The following is a 23,375-nucleotide window of genomic DNA, read 5'->3' as shown; positions in this document are numbered from 1 at the left end:
GATCAGAGAAGCCACAGCCCCGCCCCTAGAGACTATCTGTTGTCACCTTCCTCCTGGGGCCCCTGGTCTCTCCCTCTGCTTCTTTCTCTTTTAGTGGTTGAGTTTGGGGGGGGGTGGAGGGGCTGGTGATGTAGGTTCAAATCCTGGCTCTGTCACTTAGAGGTCGTGTAGGTTGTGTGACCCTGTGTAAGTTCTCTGATTCCTCAGTTTCTTCATTAGAAGATACAAATGAAAATCCCTCCCTTTGGGGTTATTAAAAAAAATTGAAGAGGGTTGGATTTATGGTTAACTAAATTAATTGCATCAGTCATTACCATCCTGCTGCTGCTTGACATTAACATTCTTGAGATCCTAGCTTCTTTTGCATCCAGTTCCTGGGTGGTTCCCAGTTTCCTTCTCTGTGCTCTGCTTTCTTGGTTTCCTGCTCTTGAATGGTCCTCCCACCCCACCCACTGCTTGACCCAGCAGGCCCAGCCTGAGCATACAATTGACAGCATCCAGAATCCTGCTCTTCTTCTTTTTTATTGTCTACTCCTAAGGTGGTAAGTGCAGGGTAAGGTTGCCCTCACCCCATCCTAAGGTGCTACATTTTCCATTGTCTGGATTCTTCTTCCTGAGTCCATTGGAGCCGCAGAGTTTCATCTGGAGAGAGAAGAATCTGGGTTTAGTGGATTTCTTGCAGCAGTCATGAGATCTTGCCCATCGTAAACTCCCTAGAACCTACCCACTCAGACCCTCTGCCTCCCAGGCCAATGCAACCACCTCCTTGCCTCTGCCCAGGCTCATGTCTGCGCCCGTTCTGGGTTGGAGGGTTCTGGCTGTGTCTATGTTCCCTCTCTGAGCTCCCTGGGCTTCGGCAGTTCTGCCTCTTGGCCTCTAGCCACTGACACCAGCTGGATGTCACTGGAGACCTATTGTCTTTGGATGACATGGTAGTTCCTGGAGTGGGATGAGATGGCAGAGAGGAGTCAAGAAGGAAGCATGGAGCCAGTGGGTGGTAACAAACTAGAGGGAGTCCCCAACCCTTTCTGAACTTCTGTGTTTCCTGTTCTACACAATATGAGCCTTGGGCTCTGGGATGTTTAGGGCCTCTCTTACCTGTTGCTGATGAAATGATCTAATAGGATTGGAAGGTTGAGAAATGGAATTTGCCAAGAGGCAGGACAGTGAGATGATGGCCTGGTGTCCTCATCAGGCTGCAGTGGTATCACTGTCATTTTTGCAGAGCCCTTAATGGCCTTGTGATCCCTAAAGGAACCTCCTGTGTGGTCCAATATATGAACCTTAGTGCTTATGGGTTTCTCAATGACCAAGGTCAAGTCTGTGGAGCCTGAAAGTGTTGTGGGATGAGGGTCCCCACTCCCCAGGCTTCCCACACCAGCTCTCACTGTGCTGCTGCTCATCTTCTATGTCCTCTTCAGGTTCTGGGTGGGAGTCAGACCTCAGGTATCTTCCTTGGCTATAATACTCCCTGCGTTGCAGATCGATTTGCTCCAATGGAATGGGGGTTGAAGCTGAGGGGAACTGATTTCTGCAGCTAGAGGAATCTGAGGAATCACCCAAAGCAATCTGAGTCATGGTCATTTGGTGTGTCCATGCCTCCCAGGTACATACGGTGGACCTTACCAGAAGGGAGAAGCTCAACTCCCAGGTTCTCATCTCGTTTTCTTCTGTTACCAACCCTCATCTTTTAGAAAACCTTTAGGGACCTTTTCATCCCTCATGGTTCTCTTGGACTTTGTGTTCTTCAGCAGCCAGCTAGCTATGGGGGCTATCCTGAATGGGACCCCATTCCAATGGTCTTTCCTCCCTGGGATCACCACCCAGCACTGCTTCCCTACCAGACAGCAGGGCTGTGGGCCAGTGCCCACTGAGGAATAATATGGTGGAGAAGTGAGGAAGAGAAAGTCCAAGAGGACCATGGGTTAGAACAGGCTCTGGACTACAACCCTCTTGAGTCTCTGAAGTCTCCCATCACTAACCTTTGACATCTAGGACGGGTCTCGAGGCAAGCATGTCAGTTTCATCATTGACTCTTTTGGCTAGTCCTCCTGCCCAGCATCTCTCCACAGGCCTGGGCTTTGGCTCTATAGTCACACCTCTAACACCACTGCTGATGCCGGCACTACAGCTGTCCTCATCATGTTCCAAGGGCAGGTTTTTCTGAGACTTGAGGAACTTCCCTTCAGTGTAGTGTGTCTTACGGTGCTTGTCAAAATTACAGGAGTCTGTGGGCCAGTGTGAGAGCTTGGCTTTGCTGTCAGGCTCTCGCTGAAGGTTTGCTCCACCTCCCCTTTCCTTTCAGTGCCCACCCTGCATCTCACCTGTCTTGGAAAAGTTGTCTGCAGCTCCTGAGCTTCTATTGTCACCATACTGGAGGACCTTGGGGAGGAAATTGTCCATTGTTGCAAACCTGAAGGGGAGGGAGACTAGTTGGGGACACCGAAGGGAGAGAACAACAATGGGGGCATGTGGTAGATGATACCAAGCTGGCTGATCCCCCCCAGATCAGTCTTAGTCAGACCTGATGGGAATTGTGGTACCTCCCATTTTGCAGGCCAAAAAAGCAGAGGTGCCTCAGGCCCAAGTTCAAGGGCAAAAGAGGAGAAGACCTCAAACTTCAACTGATCTCTAAAAAGACTCTCACCTCTCTTCTAGCACTTCAGGAGTCACCTTGACGGAGGACCCTGCCAACAGGTCCTCATCACTGTCCTGCAGTCTGCAGAGGAGGGGGTATCAGGCAATGTCTAGTTCCTGAGGCTTCTCTGCCTCCTCCCCTGCCCCCCTTATTAGAACGGGAAGAGTCTAGGCTGACAAATTGAGGCTGAGGTCACCTGCGGTAGGGGGTGCTGGGTTCGTCCACCTTCATAAAGCCATAGTCCTTATCAGAAGGGTGATAAGTGGCCAGGATATTCATCTCATCCCAGCGCTGAGCCTTTTTCCTGGGATGAAGAGAGTACACAGAAGAGGAGGAGACAGACCTTCTAGTGACCTCCCTCCTCACAGCCTTCCCTCATTTTTCTGGTCATTCAAAAAACTTTTTTTTTTACACCCCCTTTTACAGGCTTTAGGTAGGGTGAGACCCAAAGATAATTACGGTACCATTTGGCCAGGATTTATGGGGCATCTGCTGCTCTCCCAAAGGCCTGAAACAACAGATCTCCCACCCAACTAACTACCTTCACCTAGTCTCACTTCTATTTCTGAGGACTCCGCCCCTTCCCTCATGGCTCCGCCCCCTCCGTGTCCCGAACTCCTCCCTCCAGTCTCTGGGCTTTCTGTCCCCAGAGCTAGACTCCTTACTTATCCACACAGGCGGATTTCTGCATCAGGATGGAGCTGCTGTCTTTTAGGATGCTCCTGGGCCGGTCCTCACAGGGACCAGAGTGCAAACAAGTTGACCCAGAGTGCAGACCACAGCCCGAGGTGTACATTCTGGAGACCCCGGGCCCGGCACAGGAAGTCCTGGGTAAGCAGGATCCAGGGCAGGGAATGTTGACTGCATCAGGGGATGGGCTGAACTCAAGGTGGCCCGCAACCTCCCCAGGCTGCTGACTAAGCTCAGAAGTGGGGGCCACTACCCGCTCGGTGGGATGGCTTGAACCAGGACTGCGAACCACATTGCACCCCGAGTGCGAGGTGGGCTCAGAACCATTAGGCGAGGCTACTCTGAAGGGCAATCTGGTGTCTGCCTCGACTCCTCTGACCCCTCCGGCCACTCCCCTGGTAACCACTCCAGGTGATTCTCCATTGAAGCCTCTAGCAGGTCCCAGGGAACCCTGCCTCTCCATGGCCCCACCAGGGGGCCACTCTCAGCTACCCCACCCCGCCTTCCAGTTCCACATAGCCCCGCCCCTGAGCCACGCCCCCTACGCGGTGGGCGGGGAACGCTCCGGCTCGGACCCGGTCCCCTCCTCTTCTGCTCCTTAGAGCCGCGGTGGACGGAATCAAGACTCTATTTAAGAGATCTCAGGCTTGGGAGTCACTCCGCTCGCCTTTCCCTTTTTATGCCACCCAATGTCTTTGTCTTTACAACTTGTTCCCGCCTTTCTCCATCACCGCCCTCGCCAAATGAGCCAATCATAGCCAGGGGGCTTGACCAGGGGGCGTGAACCCCTAATTGTGACGTCACAGCCTTCCGACCTTAGCGGGAGGGAGACCTCAGCAACCTTGGAGAGTTGGGCTGGGGTTTTGCTAGTGGCGTGGCGGAATCTTTTTGAGTCGTTAGCGCTGTAATTTGAAACTGCCTGCCGAGGTGTCTTTGGACTCTATTTGTGGATTTAAAGTCTTAAGAGTTTGATTGAAAGAGTTCATTCTGGGCTTGACGTGAAATATCCCCACCCCCAGCCACAAATCGTCTCCCGTTGCTTCTCAGGAAAAGTGTGATGCAAAGTAGGGAGACCGCGACACTTTTGATCTCAAAGGTGTGGAGGGCAGAGACTTTCATTTATAAAACTACAGTTTCTCTGTGCCCCCTGGTCACCCCGTTTATAGCTCTTTAAAGCGTGTAGCGCGTAGAGAACACTCTCACCCCTTGCCGTAAAGCGAATAGTTCAATATATCGCTTCCCCTGGCGAGGGCGGGGTTGTCGGTTCTGCTGTCGCAAAGCGCGTCTGGCGCCATAAACCTTCGGTCGTAAAGATGCTTGTGGCGGACTTTTCTTCTTTCCACTGTCGCAAAAGCTCCCTGTCTTAGTCTTCATCCCTTTCTGAGCCACTCCGTCATCTCACCGTGCCGTAAAGCGAGCCTCCCGACCCCGTCGTCCTTCTGTTCCCCGTGTGGTAGTCATTAGTTCCCAGTCCGGGATGCTTCATTGCCTGATAGTGCCGTAAAGCATATCTGGTCCCAGCCCCGGGTTGTATTCCCTCAGGGTGTCTGTCCTTCGCGGTTGCCACGGTGCCGCCAAGCGCGGCTGTCGCGCGGCCCGGGTGTCAGCGGCGATGGCGGCGGGGTCGGGTGGGAGTGGGGCTCTGGGGGAGGCCCCGGGCCAGGACCCGGCGGGGGTGGGGGCCCCTGCGGGAGCGGCCCAGGACCGGGGTCCAGCGGGGGTCTCGGCAGCGACGGGGAGCTGCACCCGCGCACAGGGCGCTTGGTGAGCCTCTCGGCCTGTGGGCGTATAGCGCGGCGGCAGCAGCCGGGCCAGGAGTTTAACCACGGGCTTGTATTGAGCCGGGAACCCTTGCGCGATGGACGCGTCTTCACCGTCCGCATCGATCGCAAGGTGCAGAGCTGGGACCACGGAACCGACATGTGGAGGTGGTGGGAGGGGAACAGGGGAAGATGGGGTAGGACAGCCAGAAAGCCCACATAACTGGGTACCGAGAGGGAACCGACAGATTGTAGGACACTAAGAGATGGGCAGGAGGAGAGCATGAAGCAGAAGCATTCGGTCTGGAGGAGACAAGGTGAGAGCTTGAGTTTCCTTAACACTCAGAAGCAAGGAGAGGGACACCCGCTCACCTACTAGAATGGCTAGGGAACAGGTCTCCCGGCCCAATATCTTGGTGGGTGGACGATGGAGAGATATCAGATATGTGATGAGAGGAGGGAGGAATACCAAGAAAAGAACAAACCACTGAAGGACAGTGGTTTCTCAGGTAGGGCCAGAAAGGTGTGTGATTTACTTGTCTTACAGAAAATTTGGGAGGAGAGTGAATCTGGGTGGAGCTTGATCCTAGAAGAGAATCAGACCAGGAAGAAGAGAGTGATATACAAGAGCAAAAGGCGTGGGCATAGGAAGCATGTGGTGGTTGAAGAGCCATAGAGACCCAGAGAAGTTAGAGGAGGTAGGAAGCTGGAACCAGAGAATTTAACCTGCTTAGTGTTTACCATACTAAGCACCTGAGTTCAGGGCAGAGTTGCTAGGAGAGAGCAGGCCCAAATAATTAGAGGCAGGGTCTAGACTTATAGGTCTTCATCTCTGGATTATTGCCTCAGAGGTGGTGAAAGGGGAGCAGAGTGACCTGTGGAATGGGTTTTCCTAGCGGTGGGAGACCCAGTGATGGCCCATCCTAAATCTCTCTATACCACCCCCATCATAGGTCAACTCTTGGAGCGGCTCCATTGAAATTGGAGTGACATCGTTGGACCCCAGTGTGCTGGATTTCCCAAGCAGTGCTACGGGGCTGAAGGGGGGCTCGTGGGTAGTGTCAGGCTGCTCGGTGCTGAGGGATGGGCGCTCTGTGCTGGAAGAGTATGGCCAGGACTTGGACCAGCTTGGCGAAGGGGACCGTGTGGGTGTGGAGCGCACTGTTGCTGGAGAGCTGCGGCTCTGGGTGAATGGGCGGGATTGTGGTGTGGCTGCCACAGGCCTGCCCGCCCGTGTATGGGCTGTTGTGGACCTTTACGGCAAGTGCACCCAGATCACCGTGTTGCCCCCTGAGCCAGGCTTCAGCCCCCCTACTCCCATCCCTACACCTCCCCTGGAGCCTTTGGCTCCCCCTGAAGATTCTGTCTTGACGGAACAGGGGACCTCTGGGGATGAAGGTGAGAGAACACAGGGCCATGGTGGAGGGGTGAGGCAGTGGGTGTGGTTACAGGGTGGGGCAAATGCAGTAGTGATCGAGGCTGGGTGTGGGCAGGACCTTTCAGACCCTGAGTCTGTTACTGGGGAGATCAGGGGCTAGAGGAGAGGGTCTCCTGGATATGGGTCCTGAAGCAAGGGCTTTACCGCAAGTGCACCCAGATCACTGTGTTATTCCCCTCCCATCCTACCTGGTCCCCAGCCTTCATGGTGTCCCCAGCGCAGGCCCGACCGGAGACGTTTCCTAACAGCCTTGAGTCGCATAATGGTGAGGGCTTTGGGGAGGCTCTGGGAAGGGGAACGGGCAATGAGGGAGGGGCCTCAGGAGTGGGGTACGGAGAGAGAGAGTATAGAGCTTCATTTTGGCCCTTCTCCGTCCTCCTGATGTAGACTTTGCCAGCATGGAGCTCTCTGAGGTGGTGAGCAACGCCATCCTGTCTGCCTACAATGGGGGGCTCCTGAATGTGAACCTGAGCTCCCCACCCTCAGGGGATGGGCTGGGATCTAGTGGTGCTGCCACCTCGCCTATCCTTACTTCGAATGACGCTCTGCTCTTTCATGAGAAGTGTGGGACCCTCATCAAACTCAGCAACAATAATAAGACAGCTGAGCGCCGGAGGCCCCTGGATGAATTTAACAACGGGGTCGTCATGACAAACCGACCACTTCGGGACAATGAGATGTTTGAGGTGTGCAAGATCCTGGTTTGGCTGATGCCTCACCCTCTGGGAGCTAAAGATGGGGCTGAACCCTTGATGCCAAGAGGGTGGAGTCTTGGGAAGAACCAAGGGATTCCCTTCTCTGCACTTAACTTCTCTGCTCCTTCTGTTTATCATCACTCAATCCCAGATACGGATAGACAAGCTTGTAGATAAGTGGTCAGGCTCTATTGAGATTGGTGTCACCACCCACAACCCCAACAGCCTGGAGTACCCAGCCACCATGACCAACCTCCAGTCAGGTACCAACCCTGGGCAGCATGGGACAAATAGGCCTGGGGTTACTGAGGTGAAGGAAACCCATACCCTAACCAGGAATCCATTTTTGCTCAGGCACCATCATGATGAGCGGCTGTGGGATCCTAACCAATGGCAAGGGCACCCGCCGGGAGTACTGTGAATTTAGTCTGGATGAGCTGCAGGTGAGGATGGGGCACAGTGTTTTGGGTGATTCCAAGGGAAGGTCTGGGTACTTTGTGACCCTGCTTGGGTACCACATAAAGGTCTTTTCTATGGCCTAGAGCAAATCCCTTTGTGTTTGTATGAGGTCCCTTCTGAAAAGGCAGGGTTGCCCAATAGGCTCTAAAATGAGCCTAGTGGTAACATTTTTTTTTCCTTTTTTTTTGCAGCGTGCGGATCAAACCCAGGGTTTTATAGATGCTAGGCAAGCATTCTATCACTGAGCTACATCTGAAGCCCCTGTAGCAGTTATTATGTATAGGGAAATTTAAAAGTTGCTTTAGTTAGCATTTTTCCTGCTATTGCGGCTGTGACCAGAAGACCTGACAACAATTTTAGAGGAGGAAGTTTATTTGGGAGCTCATGGTTTCAGAGTCCATAGACGGCCCACTCCATTGCTCTAGGCCAGAAGGGAGCCAGAATATCATAGTGGAAGAGTGGCAGAGGAAAGCAATTAGGAACATGGCAATAGGAAGCAGAGAGAGAGACTAAGCTCAGCTCACAAAATATATACCCCAAAGGCATGCCCCCAATTACCCATCTTCTCCAGTTATACTCTGCCTGAAGCAGTACTCATTAATCTCTATCAGGGGATTAATACACTACGGTTTTCATAACTATCATTTCACCTCTAAACTTCCTTTTTTTAAAATATATTTTTAGTTATAGATGGACACAATACCTTTATTTATTTTTATGTGGTGCTGAGGATTGAACCCAGTGCCTCATATGTGCAAGGCATGCGTTCTACCACTGAGCCACAGCCACAGCCCTCTAAACTTTCTTTTACTGTCTTATACATGACTTTTGAGGGGACACTTAATATTAAACCATAACAGAAGTTGATGTTTGTAAAATGGTTTAACTCTGTTCTTGACTTATATTGAGCATTCAGGAAATGTTGAAATTGCCATGTTTGGAAAACAGGGACCCAAGACCTGCCCTGCCTGTCCTCTAGGGTACTGAGACTCATGTGAATATCTTTGGGAACTGATTCCTATGGAAAAGTGAGATGAGAAGGCCCCAGGATTCTCTGTAGCTAGGTTCCATTCTGAGTTATTTTTCTTCTTTTAATAGGAGGGTGACCACATTGGCCTCACAAGGAAGTCCAATTCTGCTCTACACTTCTTCATTAATGGCATCGATCAGGGTAAGGGGATGCTCAGAGTAGGCTTCTGGCCTAGGACTACCATGGGGTCTAGACCTCATTCTTCTGCCTCTCTGGTGCTTGCTTTTCTTGTGTTTGATTCTTCTACCCTTATTTTCCTCTGCCACAGGTGTGGCTACCCCATTGACACCCCCAGTGGTGTATGGTGTGGTGGACTTGTATGGGATGGCTGTGAAAGTCACCATTGTTCATAACAACAACCACTCTGATCGACTCCGCCGGAACAATGCCATTCTGCGGGCGCTATCTCCTGAGGGTGCTCTCCGACGTGCTGCTCCTGCTGCCCAGGCAGAACCTGAGCGCCTGCTTTTCCACCCCAATTGTGGGCAGAAGGCAGCCATTACCCACGAGGGACGCACTGCCCTGAGGCCCCAGTATGGCCCATGGGTGGGGAGAAGCCTGCAGAAGAGGCTCTAATGGAATTGGGGGTGGGGGGTGGGATGGTGATGGGGGAAGCAGAAGGAATCATATCTGGGAAGTCCTAGACAGAAAGGTGAGAAGCCTCCCAGATCGTGAGGTCTGGTTGGTTGGCTTGGGGCAGTGGTTGATGGGTAGGTGTGACTGGGCTAAGCCTTGGCATATTCAAGAGTAGGTACTAGAATCTGAACTTCTCTTTGCTGTGTTCTCAGTGCCACTGATGACTTCAATCATGGAGTGGTGCTCAGCAGTAGAGCCCTACGGGACGGAGAGGTATTCCAGGTGCGCATAGACAAGATGGTGGACAAATGGGCTGGTTCCATTGAGATTGGTGTGACTACTCACAACCCTGCCTACCTCCAGTTGCCCTCCACCATGACCAACTTGCGCTCTGGTGAGTTCCCAAGAAGGGTAAAACTGCTAGGATAGGGTCCTAGGGAATAAGTTGTTCCTGCAGCTCTGACCCTTGTTCTCCAGCCGCTTTCTTCCTTATCACATGTATGATGATTTGTCCAGTGGCTGGGGAGTGCCACAAAGGCAGGGCCTGTCGTTACCTTTGGAAACTGCAGTTCTTCTTGTCCACTGAGAAGAAAGCCAAATCTCAAAGGAAAGCCACAGTGTGCTTTTAGTTTAGAGGAGTCTCATGGAGGATGCTTTGTAAAGGAAAGGAGCCCTGCCTTGCCCCTCATGTACTCTGCCATTCCTTTTCCTTGTAGGGACCTGGATGATGACTGGGAATGGGGTGATGCACAACGGGACAACCATCCTGGATGAATATGGGCACAACCTGGACCGCCTCAAGGTGGGAGAGTGGGTACATTGCCTGGGCGCAGCAGAAAGGGAGCCAGCAAGGTGGGGTGGATGCAGAACCATCCCAGGCCGGAACTCTGCCTGACTCCTCACTCCAGCCCCAACTTCTTCCAAGGCAGGGGACACGGTGGGTGTGGTGCGGCGAGAAGATGGGACTCTCCACTTCTTTGTCAATGGAATGACTCAGGGTCCTGCTGCCTGGAATGTACCCCCAGGCGTCTATGCTGTCGTCGATCTCTATGGCCAGGCAGCTCAGGCCACTATTGTGGATGACGTAGGTGAGGGCCTAGCTGGGCTAGGGCAGGAGGTGAGGGTGGCCATAGGAGGCCTTAGCAAGCCTTAGAGACACCTGGAAGCCTAACAGGTGATGTCCATTCCTGCAGAGGTGCCTCCAGTCCCTGAGCCACTCCCTGAGGGAAACAACCAGGTATCTCCAAGCTCCCCATCCTCAGGGGCTGGAGGTTCTGACCTACGCTTCCACCAGCTGCATGGAAGTAATGCCGTCATTACTAATGGAGGTCGTACTGCACTCCGGCACAACTGCCGCAGCGAGTTCAATGATGCCATTGTCATTTCCAACCGGTCAGTCCCTGAACTTTTATATTCCCACTATACTTCTGCTTCCCTAAGTAGGACCTCAATGACTGCCACTTTCCCTGGCAGGGCCCTTCGGGATGGAGAGCTGTTTGAAATTGTCATTCAGAAGATGGTGGACCGCTGGTCAGGCTCCATTGAAGCTGGTGAGAGGGGTTATCTATGAGTGGGTTATGGCATGTGGATGCCTGTATCCTGGAGAGTTAGCTTTGACCTTTCCCTGCTTCTTCCCAGGAGTTACTGCTATTCGACCCGAAGACCTCGAATTCCCCAACACCATGACAGACATTGACTATGATACATGGATGCTGAGGTTGGGTTGCCTTCTCTTGGGACCAGTTTGGTGGGGCTCAGTCGAGCTGGCTAGGTTCAGGGAATCAGGGTTTGGGCCTATAATGGTTACCAACAATGGCAGACTTAGGGGATATGACTGCCTCTTCTGTTAAATTTTGGGAATCCCTCTCTAGTCTTCAGGGGCTCCAGCCTCCTTCCTTTTAGGGGAGTCTTTGCTTTTCCTTGGGGAGATCTCAGGGCAAGGAGGACAGAATTATATGTTGGGCCAAGATCAAGACATATTCCTCCCCCACATCCAAGGCACTGGAGAGCTCTTTATTTATTTATTTTTTTTGTTACTGAGGATTGAACCCACGGGCACTTAACCACTGAGCCCCATCCCCACCCCTTTTTTATATTTCATTTAGAGATAGGTCTCTGATAAGTTGCTTAGAGCCTCACTACATTGCTGTGGCTGGCTTTGAACTTGCTATTCTGCCTCACCCTCCTGAGCAGCTGGGATTACAGGCATGTGCCACTGCTCCTGGCTGACTGAAGGGTTCTTACATGCAGAAACTGAGCAGGGGATGTGGGGATGAAGCAAGGAAGTTGACCCACCCCTTCTGCTGTTCCACAGTGGTACAGCCATCATGCAAGATGGTAACACAATGCGCAACAACTATGGGTGTGACCTGGATGCACTGGGCACAGGTGCACGCATTGGCATGATGCGAACTGCCAAGGGTGATCTGCACTACTTCATCAATGGCCAGGACCAAGGCGCTGCCTGCTCAGGATTGCCTCCGGGTAAAGGTGACTACTCTGTGGCTTCTGGCCAGCCACCCTCAGCTCAGGCTGCCTGGGCTCTCAGGTTTCTGACACCCTCCTTTCCTATGCAGAGGTGTATGCAGTAGTAGATCTCTATGGCCAATGTGTCCAAGTGTCTATCACCAATGCCACCGGCCCCATGGACAATAGCCTGGCGACTAGCAACACTGCCACTGAGAAGTCATTCCCCTTACACTCCCCAGGTACCTACTGTGGGCCTGAAGGATCCTGTTCAAGGATGCTACAGGATATGGGAGGGAACAGCCCCATAGGATAAGCAGTTAGGAGGGTTGGGGAGTATACCTGGAACATAGAACCTGGACACTTCCATGCCACCCAGGGGCTGCATACCATGCCTTAGCCATTCCAGGTTTGGAAATGATTCTTGTGGTGAAAAGACGGGTCAGGAGGTTCTGAGCAGTAATGATGGAGGGAGCCTTATTGTCTACTTGTTGTTTCATCTTAAAAGTTTTACTCTCTATACTATTTGAACTTGCCCTAATCTTACTCCTTTCTCTATCCATAGTGGCTGGTGTGGCTCACCGATTTCATAGTACTTGTGGCAAGAATGTCACTATAGAGGAGGATGGCACAAGGGCAGTGCGTGCCACTGGCTATGCTCACGGCCTTGTCTTCAGCACCAAGGAGCTCAAGGCGGAGGAAGTTTTTGAGGTGGGCTGTGGAGATGGGTGGGGTGCTATTGGCCCATCATCATAGCCAACTAATGTTTTCTTTCTCATAGGTAAAAGTGGAAGAGCTAGATGAGAAATGGGCAGGTTCCCTCCGGCTAGGACTGACCACACTGGCACCAGGGGAAATGGGACCTGGAGCAGGCAGTGGCCCAGGGCTGCCGCCTTCCCTGCCAGAGCTCCGGACTAAACCTACCTGGATGGTCTCCAGCTGTGAAGTGAGGCGTGATGGGCAGCTCCAGAGGATGAACTATGGCCGGAATCTAGAGAGACTTGGGGTGAAGCACCTGACTCTGGAGCAGCTGGTGAGGGGTTGGGAATGGAGTATCAGAGAGAGGTGGGCTGAACATTTGTCTTTTTCCCACGTTGGACCTAGGTGGGTAGCCGTGTAGGCATTCGTCGAGGAGCAGATGACACAATGCACATCCTGGTAGATGGAGAGGATATGGGGCCTGCAGCCACTGGCATTGCCAAGGTACACCTAATAGCTTCCTTGGGTCCTGAGAGTGGGCTCTGGGGTGGAAGCTTTGTGCTGATTTCTGACTTTCTGAGTCTTATATTTCTAGAATGTGTGGGCTGTATTGGATCTATATGGGCCAGTACGCAGTGTGTCCATTGTCAGTTCCACAAGGCTGGAGGAGCCAGAAGGCACCCAACCTCCTTCCCCCAGCTCAGACACCGGCAGTGAAGGCGAGGAGGATGACGAGGGCGAGGATCATGGCCTGGGCGTAAGAGGCTACAGCAGGGGCTGCTGGCCAATTAATGGCCATTGTACACCAGATTCTCCAATTGCAGGGCAGAGGCTCACACTTGAGCTCTGTGTATGCTCCAGTGGGGTGGATCAGGCCTGCTATTGGCCCCTCATGCAGCATTGTCTCTTCTTCCACACCAGGGCCAGAATCAAGTTGGTATTATGCCTGCAGCCTTTGAGTTCCTGGAGAACCATGGGAAGAATATCCTCTTGTCCAATGGAAACCGTACAGCTACACGGGTGGCCAGCTATAATCAGGGCATCGTTGTCATCAGCCAGCCCCTGGTGCCCCAGCTGCTAGTCCAGGTGTGCCCTGCCTCCATGTTCCCAGCTCCTCTTGCTCCAGCCATGAACAACCCTCGGGAAAGGGCCTTTCTGCTGCAAAACAAAAGATATGTCAGAAGTTAGCCAGGTCAATGAAGCCCTTAGTAGCAAGAATCCTTATAGAGGTGATAGTAAGACCAAGGCTTAAAGAGGGGAGAGAGGGGGGCTGGGATTGTGGCTCAGCGGTAGAGTGCTCGCCTAGCACAGGTGGGCAGGACCCAGGTTCGATCCTCAGCACCATATAAAAATAAAGGCGTTGTGACCATCTACACCTAAAAGTAAATAAATAAATATTAAAAAAAAAAAAAAAAGAGGGGAGGGAGAGGGACTTGGGTTGTAGTTCAGTGGTTGAGGGCTTGCCTGGCATGTGTGAGGATGCCAATAAAGATATTGTGTCCATCTACAACTAAAAAAAAAATATTTAAAAAAATATGACTTTATAGTTTCTGGTCTCTCCAAGAATCAGAAAGGACAGTGGCCCAGGCAACTCTTTTGGAAGTATATTCCCTTCCTGGCTGGGGTGAGATCCTTGTTCTGCAGTGCAGGTAGGTGGCCTCTGCCCAGAAGGCTGTGATTGTGGAGTAGTTCCTTCTCCTGTAGGTGCGGATAGACTTCCTGAACCGACAGTGGACATCCTCCCTTGTCCTGGGAGTCATCACCTGCCCACCTGAGAGGCTCAACTTCCCTGCTTCTGCTTGTGCCCTCAAACGGGCAGCCTGGCTACTGCGGGGCCGTGGTGTCTTCCACAATGGTCTCAAGGTGAGTGAGGGAGAAGAGAGAGAGGGTCAGGTCTCTTGAGTAGGGAGGAGTTGGACAAAAGGAAGAAGTAGAACTCATAGTCCTGGTTGTAGGATAGCAGATCCGAAGAGGGTGGAAGTTGGTGGGGGGCAGGGGCAAGGGTATGAGTGTCCTTATCTGGTCAGTCTCAGCCCTACTGCTTCCTCCTACGCAGTTGACAGTATTACAGTTATGGAAGTGGGGGTAGAGCCTAGGCAGTGAGCAAGGTTGGAGACAAAGCCCAGGGACAGAAAACTGAAAGCAGAGTGAAAGGTGGGATGTCTGCTGGTGATGGAAGTCTGAAGACAGTAGGTCTCTCCTCCCAGATCTGTGAGAAGTTTGGGCCAAATCTGGACACATGTCCTGAAGGCACCATCCTGGGACTGCGGCTAGACAGCTCTGGAGGACTGCATCTCCATGTCAATGGGGTGGACCATGGGGTAGCTGTGCCAGATGTGCCCCAGCCTTGTCATGCACTTGTGGACCTCTATGGGCAGTGTGAGCAGGTTAGTGGCAATGGGGGAGGCAGTGCCTGGGAGACTGGGAAGTTGAGGTACATAAATCAGCAGCCCTTGGGGGTTGAGAAAGCTTTGGCTGACCACCCCTTTCCTCTACAGGTGACAATTGTGAGCCCTGAACCAGGGGCTGCCAGTGGAAAGAGTGCTGGAACCCAAGGGGACATGGAAAAAGCAGACATGGTGGATGGTGTGCCAACCTGAAGGGACCAAGATCCTACACCCCCACCTGCCCCATTCCAATCCTTCTAGCCCAGCTTCTGTGACCTCTGCCCCCTCTATTCCCTCAGGTATTAAAGAGAGCGTGTGCTGGGGTCCACAGCCTGCTGCTAGCCCTCTAAAGAGTTGCGAGTATCATGCCCTTTGCTCCCGCTTCCAAGAACTGCTGCTGCTTCCTGGTGAGTCCCTGCCCCCCAGAATTTGCCTCATTTCTATGGCCAGCTGGAGGGCAGCAGCAGGACCCAGGGTGGGAACCATAGCACCAAGCTGGACACTCACTGTCCCACAGAGGATTATTTCATACCTCCGCCGAAACGTAGCCTGTGCTACTGTGAGTCTTGTCGGAAGCTTCGAGGAGATGAGACCCACAGGCGCCGAGGGGAGCCTCCCCGGGAATACGCCCTGCCCTTTGGCTGGTGCAGGTTCAACCTCAGGTATGTATGAGCCAAAGCCATACATGTTCCCTATTGCTTTTTGCCCTCATAAGAGAATCCCAGCGGGTGCATGTAAAAACTGGTAGAACTTCCTGAGTAGGGAATGACCTTGGGAAGCCAGTGACCTTTGTCCTGTCTGCTTTTGTTCTCTTAGAGTGAATCCCCATCTGGAAGCTGGGACACTAACCAAGAAGTGGCACATGGCATATCATGGGAGCAATGTGGCAGCTGTACGGAGAGTGCTGGACCGAGGGGAGCTGGGAGCAGGTACTGTAGAGCAAGCAGGGACAGGGAAGCCCTAGCTTGGGGTCCCTGGGAGGAATCACAAGGGCCATCCTGACCCACCCAGCTCTCCTTGCAGGTACTGCCTCCATCCTGAGTTGCCGGCCCTTGAAGGGAGAACCTGGGGTGGGGTTTGAGGAGCCTGGTGAGAACTGTGCACCTCCCCGGGAGGAGCAGCCCCCTCCAGTGCTGCTTTCCCCCTCCCTTCAATATGCTGGGGCCGAGACCCTAGCCTCCAAAGTGCAGTGAGTACACAAGATGGGGGGGGGGGGGGTGGCTCTGGGGTTTTCAACCTAGACGGGGTCCTAGAACCTCTTGGATCCTCATGATTTGTCTCCCATCTCATACCCTGGCTTGTTAGTTGCTCCTCCACCTGAGCCCTTTCTTCACTCATTCATTGAAGGTACCACTTACCACATGCTATCTGAGTGAAGGAGAAAGGAACCTTACTCTGTTGTAACTTACCTTCTCTAGAATGTTTATACATAATGAGTCTTTAGGATTTTTAAGGGTGAAAAGTAGTATGGAAACAAAAGGAGAGTGGAGTGATAAGCATTGCGCTTGGAGTGGGCATATTAAATAGGATGTCAGGATAGGCGTTCATTAAAAGGTGAGGTTTGAGCAAAGCTATGAGGAGGGCAGGGAAGGAGATTGCTAAGCAGTCTTTGGGGAGGAAAAGCATTGCAAGTAGAAAACTGCTGGAATTTAGCACTTAGTGATGAGAATACTTCCAAGGAACAGCAGGCCTGTGTGGTGAGCAGTTAGGAAGGTAGAATGGTGAGGGGGCCAAAGGCCTCACTCTTGGCTTCTACTTTTTGACAGATTCCGGGATCCCAAATCCCAGCGGACGCACCAGGCTCAGGTGGCGTTCCAGGTGTGTGTGCGTCCTGGCTCCTACACCCCTGGCCCCCCTTCTGCTGCCCTCAGAGAACCTCCTGACCCTCACTTCAGCCCAGCAGAACTTGAGTGGGTCACTAAGGAGAAGGGGGCCACACTCCTCTATGCGCTCCTGGTGCGGGTGGAATGAAGGGTGAGACACCACTACTACAAGCACAGTTGGGCCTCGGCCCTGGACTCTGAGTGATGACTGCCATCACCTCATTCCAGTGACTCACGGCATGCACAGGTGCTGTCCTAGCAGACGCAGGACAGATTCAGAAAGGAAGTGGAGCACCTCTCCATGTCCAGGGGTCCAGCACAGCGTCCTCTAACGAGAGGGAGCTCGTGGGGAGCCCATTCCAGGCCCTGGGTCCTTCCTTCATGCACTGATTTGGGGAACACGACTCCCTGTTACTCCCCTCCCCAACATCACTTAATTTATTTCCGTTTTTGTTTCTGGTTACTGTGAATCCCAGAGGAGTCTCTCCCTGAGCCCACACGAAGCTGCTTTTTCCGGGGCCATCGGGCGGGAGTGGGGAAGGAAGGGCGGGCGGGGGAAGCCGCGGGCCCTCTGTACAGTTGTTACCGACTGATTTCTAAGGAGCCAATAAATACGGTCTCAGAGCATCCGCCTCAGCCTCTGTCTCGCGCGCCCCCAAGAGCCCGCGGTCCCAGGGCCGCCCGGTGAAATGAAGGGCGGCTGGCACGCAGCTGGAGCCTGCCCAGATCCCAGCTGCCACAACCGAGTTTGGACTCGCGGGCATCCGTCCCCGCGCGCTTCCGTATTTCCTTCCTGTCCAACCCGCAAGGCTGGTCGCCGCCGTGACTCCGGAAGGATTCGTTCGGGTCGCCGGATGTGACGCTAAGGCCAAGGCGCGCCAGAGGCCGCGGAGAGAGCATCTAGAAGGTGAGTAGGTAGGGGTCGATACCCCGGGGGTTCGAGGGAGGGGCGGGGGCGCCGAACCATGGACCCTGTGCGGCCATCATGCGCTGGGGCTGTGACCCGGCAGAGCTGCGTGCCCCCGAAACACGTGACCCGGTCCGAGAGCTGACCGCACCGACAGGCTTCCGCCTCGTCCCGGCTCAGTTTCCGCCTCCCTGCAGGCACCGTCTGAGGTCTGGCAGTCAGTGACAGAGCCGGGCGCCCGCGGTCCGAGCGCCCCCGACAGCACCATGCCCGCGCTCCTGGAACGTCCCAAGCTTTCCAACGCCATGGCCAGGGCGCTGCACCGGCACATCATGATGGAGCGGGAGCGCAAGCGGCAGGGTGAGCTGGGGCCAGAGCGATAGAACATACGCATGGCTAAGGTGTCTCAGCTGCCCCAGGACTACCCCCACCCACGGGCTGAGCAGTGCGCCCGCAGGCGAAGCTAGAGGGAGGGAGGGAACAGCCCCCCATTAGTGTGGGAGTAGAGGCCTGGTCCAAGTTCCAGAAGCCAGAGATGGGTAGGACCTTGGAGAGCTACTGCCAAGTTCACAAGTGGTGGGATAATGGCGGGATAAGTGGCCTTTGCCGATTTTCAGTCTCAAAAAACATTAGTTTCACCACCTTGCCACTTCATTTTGGCTGATTTTTCCAGAGGAGGAAGAGGTGGACAAGATGATGGAACAGAAGATGAAGGAAGAACAGGAGAGAAGAAAGAAAAAGGAGATGGAAGAGAGAATGTCACTAGAGGAGACCAAGGAACAAGTAAGCTGTCCCTGATTGCTCCAAGCTCTGGCTTTTCCCCTTGGTTCTCCCTGTCTTATCTCCTTTCCCCTTCCCTTCCAGATTCTCAAGTTGCAGGAAAAGCTTTTGGCCCTACAGGAAGAGAAGCACCAACTTTTTTTGCAGCTCAAGAAAGTTTTACATGAGGAAGAAAAACGGAGGCGAAAGGAGCAGAGGTGGGATCGGATCAGAGAGCTAAAAGTAAAATTGGGATAAGGTGGATTGGGTAACAAAAGAATCAATGTTTAATGGCAAAAAGGGGGTAACTGCCCTTTGGTTTTCACCTATCCTTCCTTTCACTCCAGTGACCTGACCACTTTGACATCAGCTGCATACCAGCAGAGCCTGACTGTTCACACAGGAACTCACCTCCTCAGCATGCAGGGTAAGGACTAAAGAAACCATTTGACAGAAAGTGGCTCCTCTTGGAGGTTGAGGCATCACAAAATCCCTCTCCCTTTCTAGGGAGCCCTGGAGGACATAATCGCCCAGGCACCCTCATGGCAGCTGACAGAGCTAAACAGATGTTTGGACCCCAAGTACTCACGGTGAGAAAAATGGATTTGAGTGTATAGCTCTATTTCTTCTCTTTACTGCTTCATCCCAGGCATCCTGGTCACCAGTGTTCAAGTCACAAACATAACCAAGCACTTATTGAAAGGGCAAGTAGGGCAACGATGTATACAGAAGTCCTTGAGTTTGTTTTTAAGGACTTTACAATCAGTTCTCCCTTCCTCCTTAGACCCGGCACTATGTGGGCTCAGCAGCTGCTTTCCCAGGGACTCCAGAGCATGGGCAATTCCAAGGAAGTCCAGGTGGTGCTTATGGGACTGCTCAGCCCCCACCTCACTATGGACCCACACAGCCAGCCTATAGTCCTAGTCAGCAGCTCAGAGGTGAGTAATGGGAAGAATGGGGTGGCTTTCCTGAAAGCCCACAGGTAAGGGTAGAGCAAAAAGAAATTCTAACGGGCATGCCTCCTCCCTTCCTCAGCGCCTTCAGCGTTTCCTGCAGTGCAGTACCTATCTCAGCCACAGCCACAGCCCTATGCCGTGCATGGCCACTTTCAGCCCACCCAAACAGGTAATATCCCAGGCAGTAACCCCTAGCTCCACAGGTCCTACCTGCCTCATTCTCTTCTTTCACACACCTCTCTTCCCCACGTAGGGTTCCTCCAGCCTGGTGGTGCCCTGTCCTTGCAAAAGCAGATGGAGCATGCTAACCAGCAGACTGGCTTCTCTGACTCAGTAAGTAAAGGGCCTTGGGAGGTTGGAGGAAGGGCTAGGCTAAGGGGATCCCCAGTGTGCTTCAGGTAACTTTGTCCTCTGCAGTCCTCCCTGCGCCCCATGCACCCCCAGGCTCTGCATCCAGCCCCTGGACTCCTTGCCTCCCCCCAGCTCCCTGTGCAGATGCAACCAGCAGGAAAGGTAAGGATGGTAACCAATATCCCAACACTACCAAACAAACAGGATAGGTGGCTCACTCTTTTTGGTTGTCCCCTCCTCCTTCAGTGTGTGTATCAGGAGGGGTGTTAAGTGGAAGGGAGGGTATATTCACTGACAAAACCCTCCTTTCATCACCATCCAGTCAGGCTTTGCCACTACCAGCCAACCTGGCCCTCGGCTCCCCTTCATCCAACACAGCCAGAACCCAAGATTCTACCACAAGTGACCATCAAATTATGTCTTCAACCCCATCCCTCCATCCCCCACGAGTGAGGGTCTTTATTCCCTTTATGTCCCAGGCCAATAAAATCTACCTGCCACTGCCCCTGGCTGCTGCTGTTTGTGTCACTTCCCACCCAGCTGTCTGGAATATGCCTAGGCTGCTTGGAGGGTGGGGGGGATGGCTGGTAGATTAACAAGTCTATTCTGCCAATTATTTCCAGTCAACAAATACCCATTTAATTCAAATAAGCAGCTGACTTGGGGGGCTTCATATTAAACTTGTAGTTTTATTCAGGTTTGATTTTTAACAAATGTGTCGGGGAGAGAGCCCGCAGGAAAGGGTAAAGCCCATAGGGGCAGGGCCCTCCCAGATGCCTGAGGAGGGGGCAGGTCCCCTCCCCTCTCCTCCTCTTCCCTCCCCAATGAAGGGATTTGGGGAGAGATACAGGCAGGGGAGGGGGCTGGTCCCTGTTCTGTAGGGTTGGTGCTTGGTTGAAAGGGCTATGGGGGAATAGGGGACCAGACCAAGGACAAGTGGGGGGTAAGGACACAAGGACCATTTGCCAGAATCCACAGCTTTCTGATTCCAAATTGAATTTTAAAAAAAAAAGAAAAAAAAAAAAAACTAAACCACAAGCAGTACCCATCCTTTCTCCCCCACCAGAACTGTAGTGCAAGGGGAGAAAAGGAAGGCAGCTTCACCAAGGCCATGGCTCCCTTGCTCCTGGCCAAGGGAGCTAGGTGAAGGGCAGGGGCTCCCCGACAGATTGAGGGGGTGGGGAAAACCAAAATAAAACGTCAAATAAATTGTGTAGGAGTCGTCCAGCCAAGGGTCCAGCCACAGCAGGACCTGGCTGGGGGAGGGGCCTCTGCAGGCTCGAGGATCGCTGCTGCCACCACTGCCACCCTGAGTAAGAGACAAACCAAGTAAAACAGAATAATTAATACCTTCAACAAGGGTGGAGAGAACAGGACCAGGAGACAGAAAGCAAGCCTGGCATGATTAAAAGATCAGAAATAAATTTGATCAGAACAAAATATGTAAAGGGGGACAGTGGGGGCTTTGTCACTCACCTGGGAGCCAGTTATTTTGCCATGGCCTTGATTGCAACAGCTGCCTCCTCTGTCATGGCAGACAGCACCGTGATCTGGAGAAGAAAAAAGGATAGTTAGGAGATACCCGAAGTTGGAGAAACAGCAAAGCTGAGCATACAAGGGAGAAGAGAACAGCATACCAGGATCTCTTCTCCACAGTCATACTTCTGCTCAATCTCCTTGCCGAGGTCTCCCTCGGGCAGACGAAGGTCCTCTCGCACCTCCCCACTGTCCTGGAGCAGTGATAGGTACCCATCCTGGATGCCAATCAGCTGGGGGCAAACAGAGAAGGAAGTTGAAGACAGGCTCAGGTAGGCTGAGGATAAAGGGTCTGATGAACAATTTGGAACAAGAGCAAAATATCAAATACCCTCTCTCCCTCCTCTCCCACAACTTCTGGTCAATCTGTATTTTGCACCCATGAACCACTAACCCATCCTCATCCTGTACACCTACATACCTGGAAGTCATTCCTTTTGATGTTGGGAACATCCATATTATGAGTTGACGGGCAGATATCTTCATATTTCTTCCCAGTAAAGATGTCAATACCAACCAGGTGGACCTGTGTATATGCATCACAAAGAGAAACCCAACCAACTCTAGGACGGAGGAGATAAAGGCTCATGTAGTTACTAGCTGATGAAGGAAGTCAGTCTACCTTGTTAGGGCAAAGACAAGCAAAGTTGGAAATGAACCAAGAAATACTAAAGCCAAAAACAAAAAACAAATTCTGAGGCTAAAAGACCACCACAGGTCAAGGTGGTAGAGGAGGTGTAGGGAAGTCCATTACCTTATCAGAAAACACTGACAGAGAATGTTAGGATCCGAGGGAGGAATCCTTGGCAAAAGTCTGGAAGAGTTTCTGGACACCCATGTAAGGGGCTGAGAATTTTGAGAATAAGGTAGAAGGGGGAAAAAAGTCTGTTAAAAGAATTGGGGAAAAACAAACTTCAAGATCAAAAAGAACTACGTATAGTTAGGGAGTAAGAAAACTAGAGAAAGAGCTACGCATTAGCAGGATCAATGTCAAGTCAATAAAACCACAAGAAATTCAACAAGAATGAATCAGGTTTAATTTCTGAGGAAAAAGAAAAACTCTGAGGTGACAAGGGAAGCACTAGTGAGAACACTAAGACCAGAGAAAACAGGGAGGCTCAAGGAATTCAAGGAGTGGGCATGGGCAGGTAGAGGGAAATGGAGACTGCATCAGAATTCCAAAGGGAAAGGTAGAACTGCAGAAAGAAGCAGTTGAAAAGCAGAAGTTTGAAAATTCAAGCACACTGGAGCCTTTCAAGGGAATGCTACAGTCTGTGTTAGGACCAGAGAAATTCACCAAGCATAGTGATGTAAACAGTACCTAACAAAGGCCCAAGGAAGAAACAAAAAAAGTGAATGCCAAGACCAAGGAAGAAACAGCTGAACAGCCAAAGCATAAAGAACTGAAGAAAAGTCAAAGGACCATGAAGAAATGTCAAGAGACTGGCACAAAGATGGAGAAAAAGGACTACCAGACAATGATGGGGGTACAAAAGGAGGCTGAAGGCTGGGAGCAGGTGTAGTCTGAATGGGTATAAGGGCTGAGTGCTAAACAAAAGGACTAAGACAACAAACAAACAAAAAAACCCAAAAAACCCCACACACAACTAAAGGCAGGCAGGGGTCAGGACTGAAGGCAGCTTGCTGCCAGAAGCCCTATGTATATATGAGGTGTGGGGAAGGTAACATGTGAAAGTCTAACCTTGGCATGGCCATGCTTGCCAGTCTTCGAAGTAGACATCTCGACGATCTTACAAGGCCGGCCTTTGAGCACCACAAAGCCATTCTTACGTAATGCTGAGCACTGCATTGGGAAGGTGGCTGAGGCCCCTGCATCTCCTGTCTCGAAGTCCAAATCATCAGCCATTTTAAGAGGCTTCGATTCCAACTAAAGCCAAGAAGAGAACTGGGGTCAGTAAAGATAGAAGTTAACAGGACCTCTAATCTATTCCATTTCTCTCTGGAAACACTGCTGTTTTCCCCAACCCCTTATTCCACTATCCACCTATAATAAAAGTCAAAATTCTCGGACTAACTACTGACTGGGGTCAAATACACTGGAGAACTGGTGTGTGTAAGTAACGGTGGAATAGCTGGATCCTCCCCCAAATTAAAGTTCAAGTGGTACCTGGGAAAGGAAAGATCCAGGGACTTAAGTCCTACTTCCTGGGGTGGGGAGGACTCAGGTGTTACTTGCCACTGAAA

General features: G+C 52.2%; 4 protein-coding genes and 1 long non-coding RNA gene across 7 annotated transcripts; 2 read left to right on the top strand and 3 right to left on the bottom strand.

Moving 5' to 3' along the window:
* Positions 1 to 2,085: 2,085 nt before the first annotated feature.
* LOC107158064 (protein phosphatase inhibitor 2-like) lies at positions 2,086 to 3,228 on the bottom strand. The gene is made up of 3 exons (XM_048797967.1): positions 2,835 to 3,228; positions 2,648 to 2,719; positions 2,086 to 2,413 (listed from the first exon to the last, which is right to left on the bottom strand). Exons 1-3 carry the CDS (start codon positions 2,915 to 2,917, stop codon positions 2,302 to 2,304), a joined length of 267 nt encoding a protein of 88 aa, XP_048653924.1. The 5' UTR covers positions 2,918 to 3,228; the 3' UTR covers positions 2,086 to 2,301.
* Positions 3,229 to 4,925: 1,697 nt separating this feature from the next.
* Neurl4 (neuralized E3 ubiquitin protein ligase 4) lies at positions 4,926 to 17,286 on the top strand. The gene is given in 30 exon segments (XM_015504399.2): positions 4,926 to 4,962; positions 4,965 to 5,221; positions 6,042 to 6,486; positions 6,726 to 6,791; positions 6,914 to 7,212; positions 7,373 to 7,484; positions 7,576 to 7,664; positions 8,779 to 8,851; positions 8,979 to 9,243; positions 9,499 to 9,680; positions 10,003 to 10,088; positions 10,212 to 10,374; positions 10,480 to 10,678; positions 10,760 to 10,836; positions 10,925 to 11,003; positions 11,601 to 11,770; positions 11,863 to 11,994; positions 12,318 to 12,463; positions 12,534 to 12,758; positions 12,857 to 12,955; positions 13,047 to 13,208; positions 13,373 to 13,537; positions 14,156 to 14,314; positions 14,659 to 14,838; positions 14,950 to 15,037; positions 15,138 to 15,245; positions 15,356 to 15,500; positions 15,655 to 15,767; positions 15,862 to 16,027; positions 16,605 to 17,286. Coding segments are annotated over 30 exon segments (4,677 nt in total). The 5' UTR covers positions 4,926 to 4,940; the 3' UTR covers positions 16,810 to 17,286.
* On the bottom strand, positions 13,051 to 17,362 carry LOC125615023. The gene is made up of 2 exons (XR_007345590.1): positions 17,248 to 17,362; positions 13,051 to 13,609 (listed from the first exon to the last, which is right to left on the bottom strand). It is a non-coding gene; the product is annotated as an uncharacterized LOC125615023 (long non-coding RNA).
* Positions 17,363 to 17,431: 69 nt separating this feature from the next.
* Positions 17,432 to 20,635, top strand: Gps2 (G protein pathway suppressor 2). 3 transcript variants are annotated; one of them, XM_048797966.1, is made up of 11 exons: positions 17,432 to 17,568; positions 17,766 to 17,928; positions 18,242 to 18,351; positions 18,433 to 18,545; positions 18,675 to 18,754; positions 18,835 to 18,917; positions 19,112 to 19,265; positions 19,372 to 19,452; positions 19,537 to 19,616; positions 19,701 to 19,796; positions 19,957 to 20,635. In XM_048797966.1, exons 2-11 carry the CDS (start codon positions 17,835 to 17,837, stop codon positions 20,038 to 20,040), a joined length of 975 nt encoding a protein of 324 aa, XP_048653923.1. In that variant the 5' UTR covers positions 17,432 to 17,568; positions 17,766 to 17,834; the 3' UTR covers positions 20,041 to 20,635. The 3 variants fall into 3 exon arrangements, with proteins under 3 accessions (XP_048653923.1, XP_015359886.1, XP_048653922.1); XM_015504400.2 differs by having other exon boundaries at positions 19,363 to 19,452; XM_048797965.1 differs by having other exon boundaries at positions 17,483 to 17,576; positions 19,363 to 19,452.
* Positions 20,304 to 23,091, bottom strand: Eif5a (eukaryotic translation initiation factor 5A). Its single transcript, XM_015504401.2, has 5 exons — positions 22,873 to 23,091; positions 21,592 to 21,696; positions 21,272 to 21,403; positions 21,111 to 21,184; positions 20,304 to 20,943 (listed from the first exon to the last, which is right to left on the bottom strand). Exons 1-4 carry the CDS (start codon positions 23,035 to 23,037, stop codon positions 21,122 to 21,124), a joined length of 465 nt encoding a protein of 154 aa, XP_015359887.1. The 5' UTR covers positions 23,038 to 23,091; the 3' UTR covers positions 20,304 to 20,943; positions 21,111 to 21,121.
* Positions 23,092 to 23,375: the final 284 nt, after the last annotated feature.

This window comes from Marmota marmota, unplaced genomic scaffold (assembly GCF_001458135.2).
Source record: "Marmota marmota marmota unplaced genomic scaffold, marMar, whole genome shotgun sequence".
NCBI classification, from domain to species: domain Eukaryota; kingdom Metazoa; phylum Chordata; class Mammalia; order Rodentia; family Sciuridae; genus Marmota; species Marmota marmota.
The sequence above is the reverse complement of the archived record's forward strand: the minus strand, read 5'-3'. Positions and strand labels throughout refer to the sequence as shown.

Coding starts and splice junctions, on each gene's coding strand:
- Eif5a (XM_015504401.2), bottom strand. CDS start 23,037: ATGGCTGATGATTTGGACTTCGAGACAGGAGATGCAGGGGCCTCAGCC. Junction 21,404..21,591: donor TCAAAAGGAATGACTTCCAG/GTATGTAGGTGT, acceptor GTTTGCCCCCAG/CTGATTGGCATCCAGGATGG. Junction 21,185..21,271: donor ACTGTGGAGAAGAGATCCTG/GTATGCTGTTCT, acceptor TTTCTTCTCCAG/ATCACGGTGCTGTCTGCCAT.
- LOC107158064 (XM_048797967.1), bottom strand. CDS start 2,917: ATGAATATCCTGGCCACTTATCACCCTTCTGATAAGGACTATGGCTTT. Junction 2,720..2,834: donor CCCAGCACCCCCTACCGCAG/GTGACCTCAGCC, acceptor CCTCCTCTGCAG/ACTGCAGGACAGTGATGAGG. Junction 2,414..2,647: donor CCTGAAGTGCTAGAAGAGAG/GTGAGAGTCTTT, acceptor CCTCCCCTTCAG/GTTTGCAACAATGGACAATT.
- Gps2 (XM_015504400.2), top strand. CDS start 17,835: ATGCCCGCGCTCCTGGAACGTCCCAAGCTTTCCAACGCCATGGCCAGG. Junction 18,546..18,674: donor CGGAGGCGAAAGGAGCAGAG/GTGGGATCGGAT, acceptor CTTTCACTCCAG/TGACCTGACCACTTTGACAT. Junction 19,453..19,536: donor CTTTCAGCCCACCCAAACAG/GTAATATCCCAG, acceptor TTCCCCACGTAG/GGTTCCTCCAGCCTGGTGGT.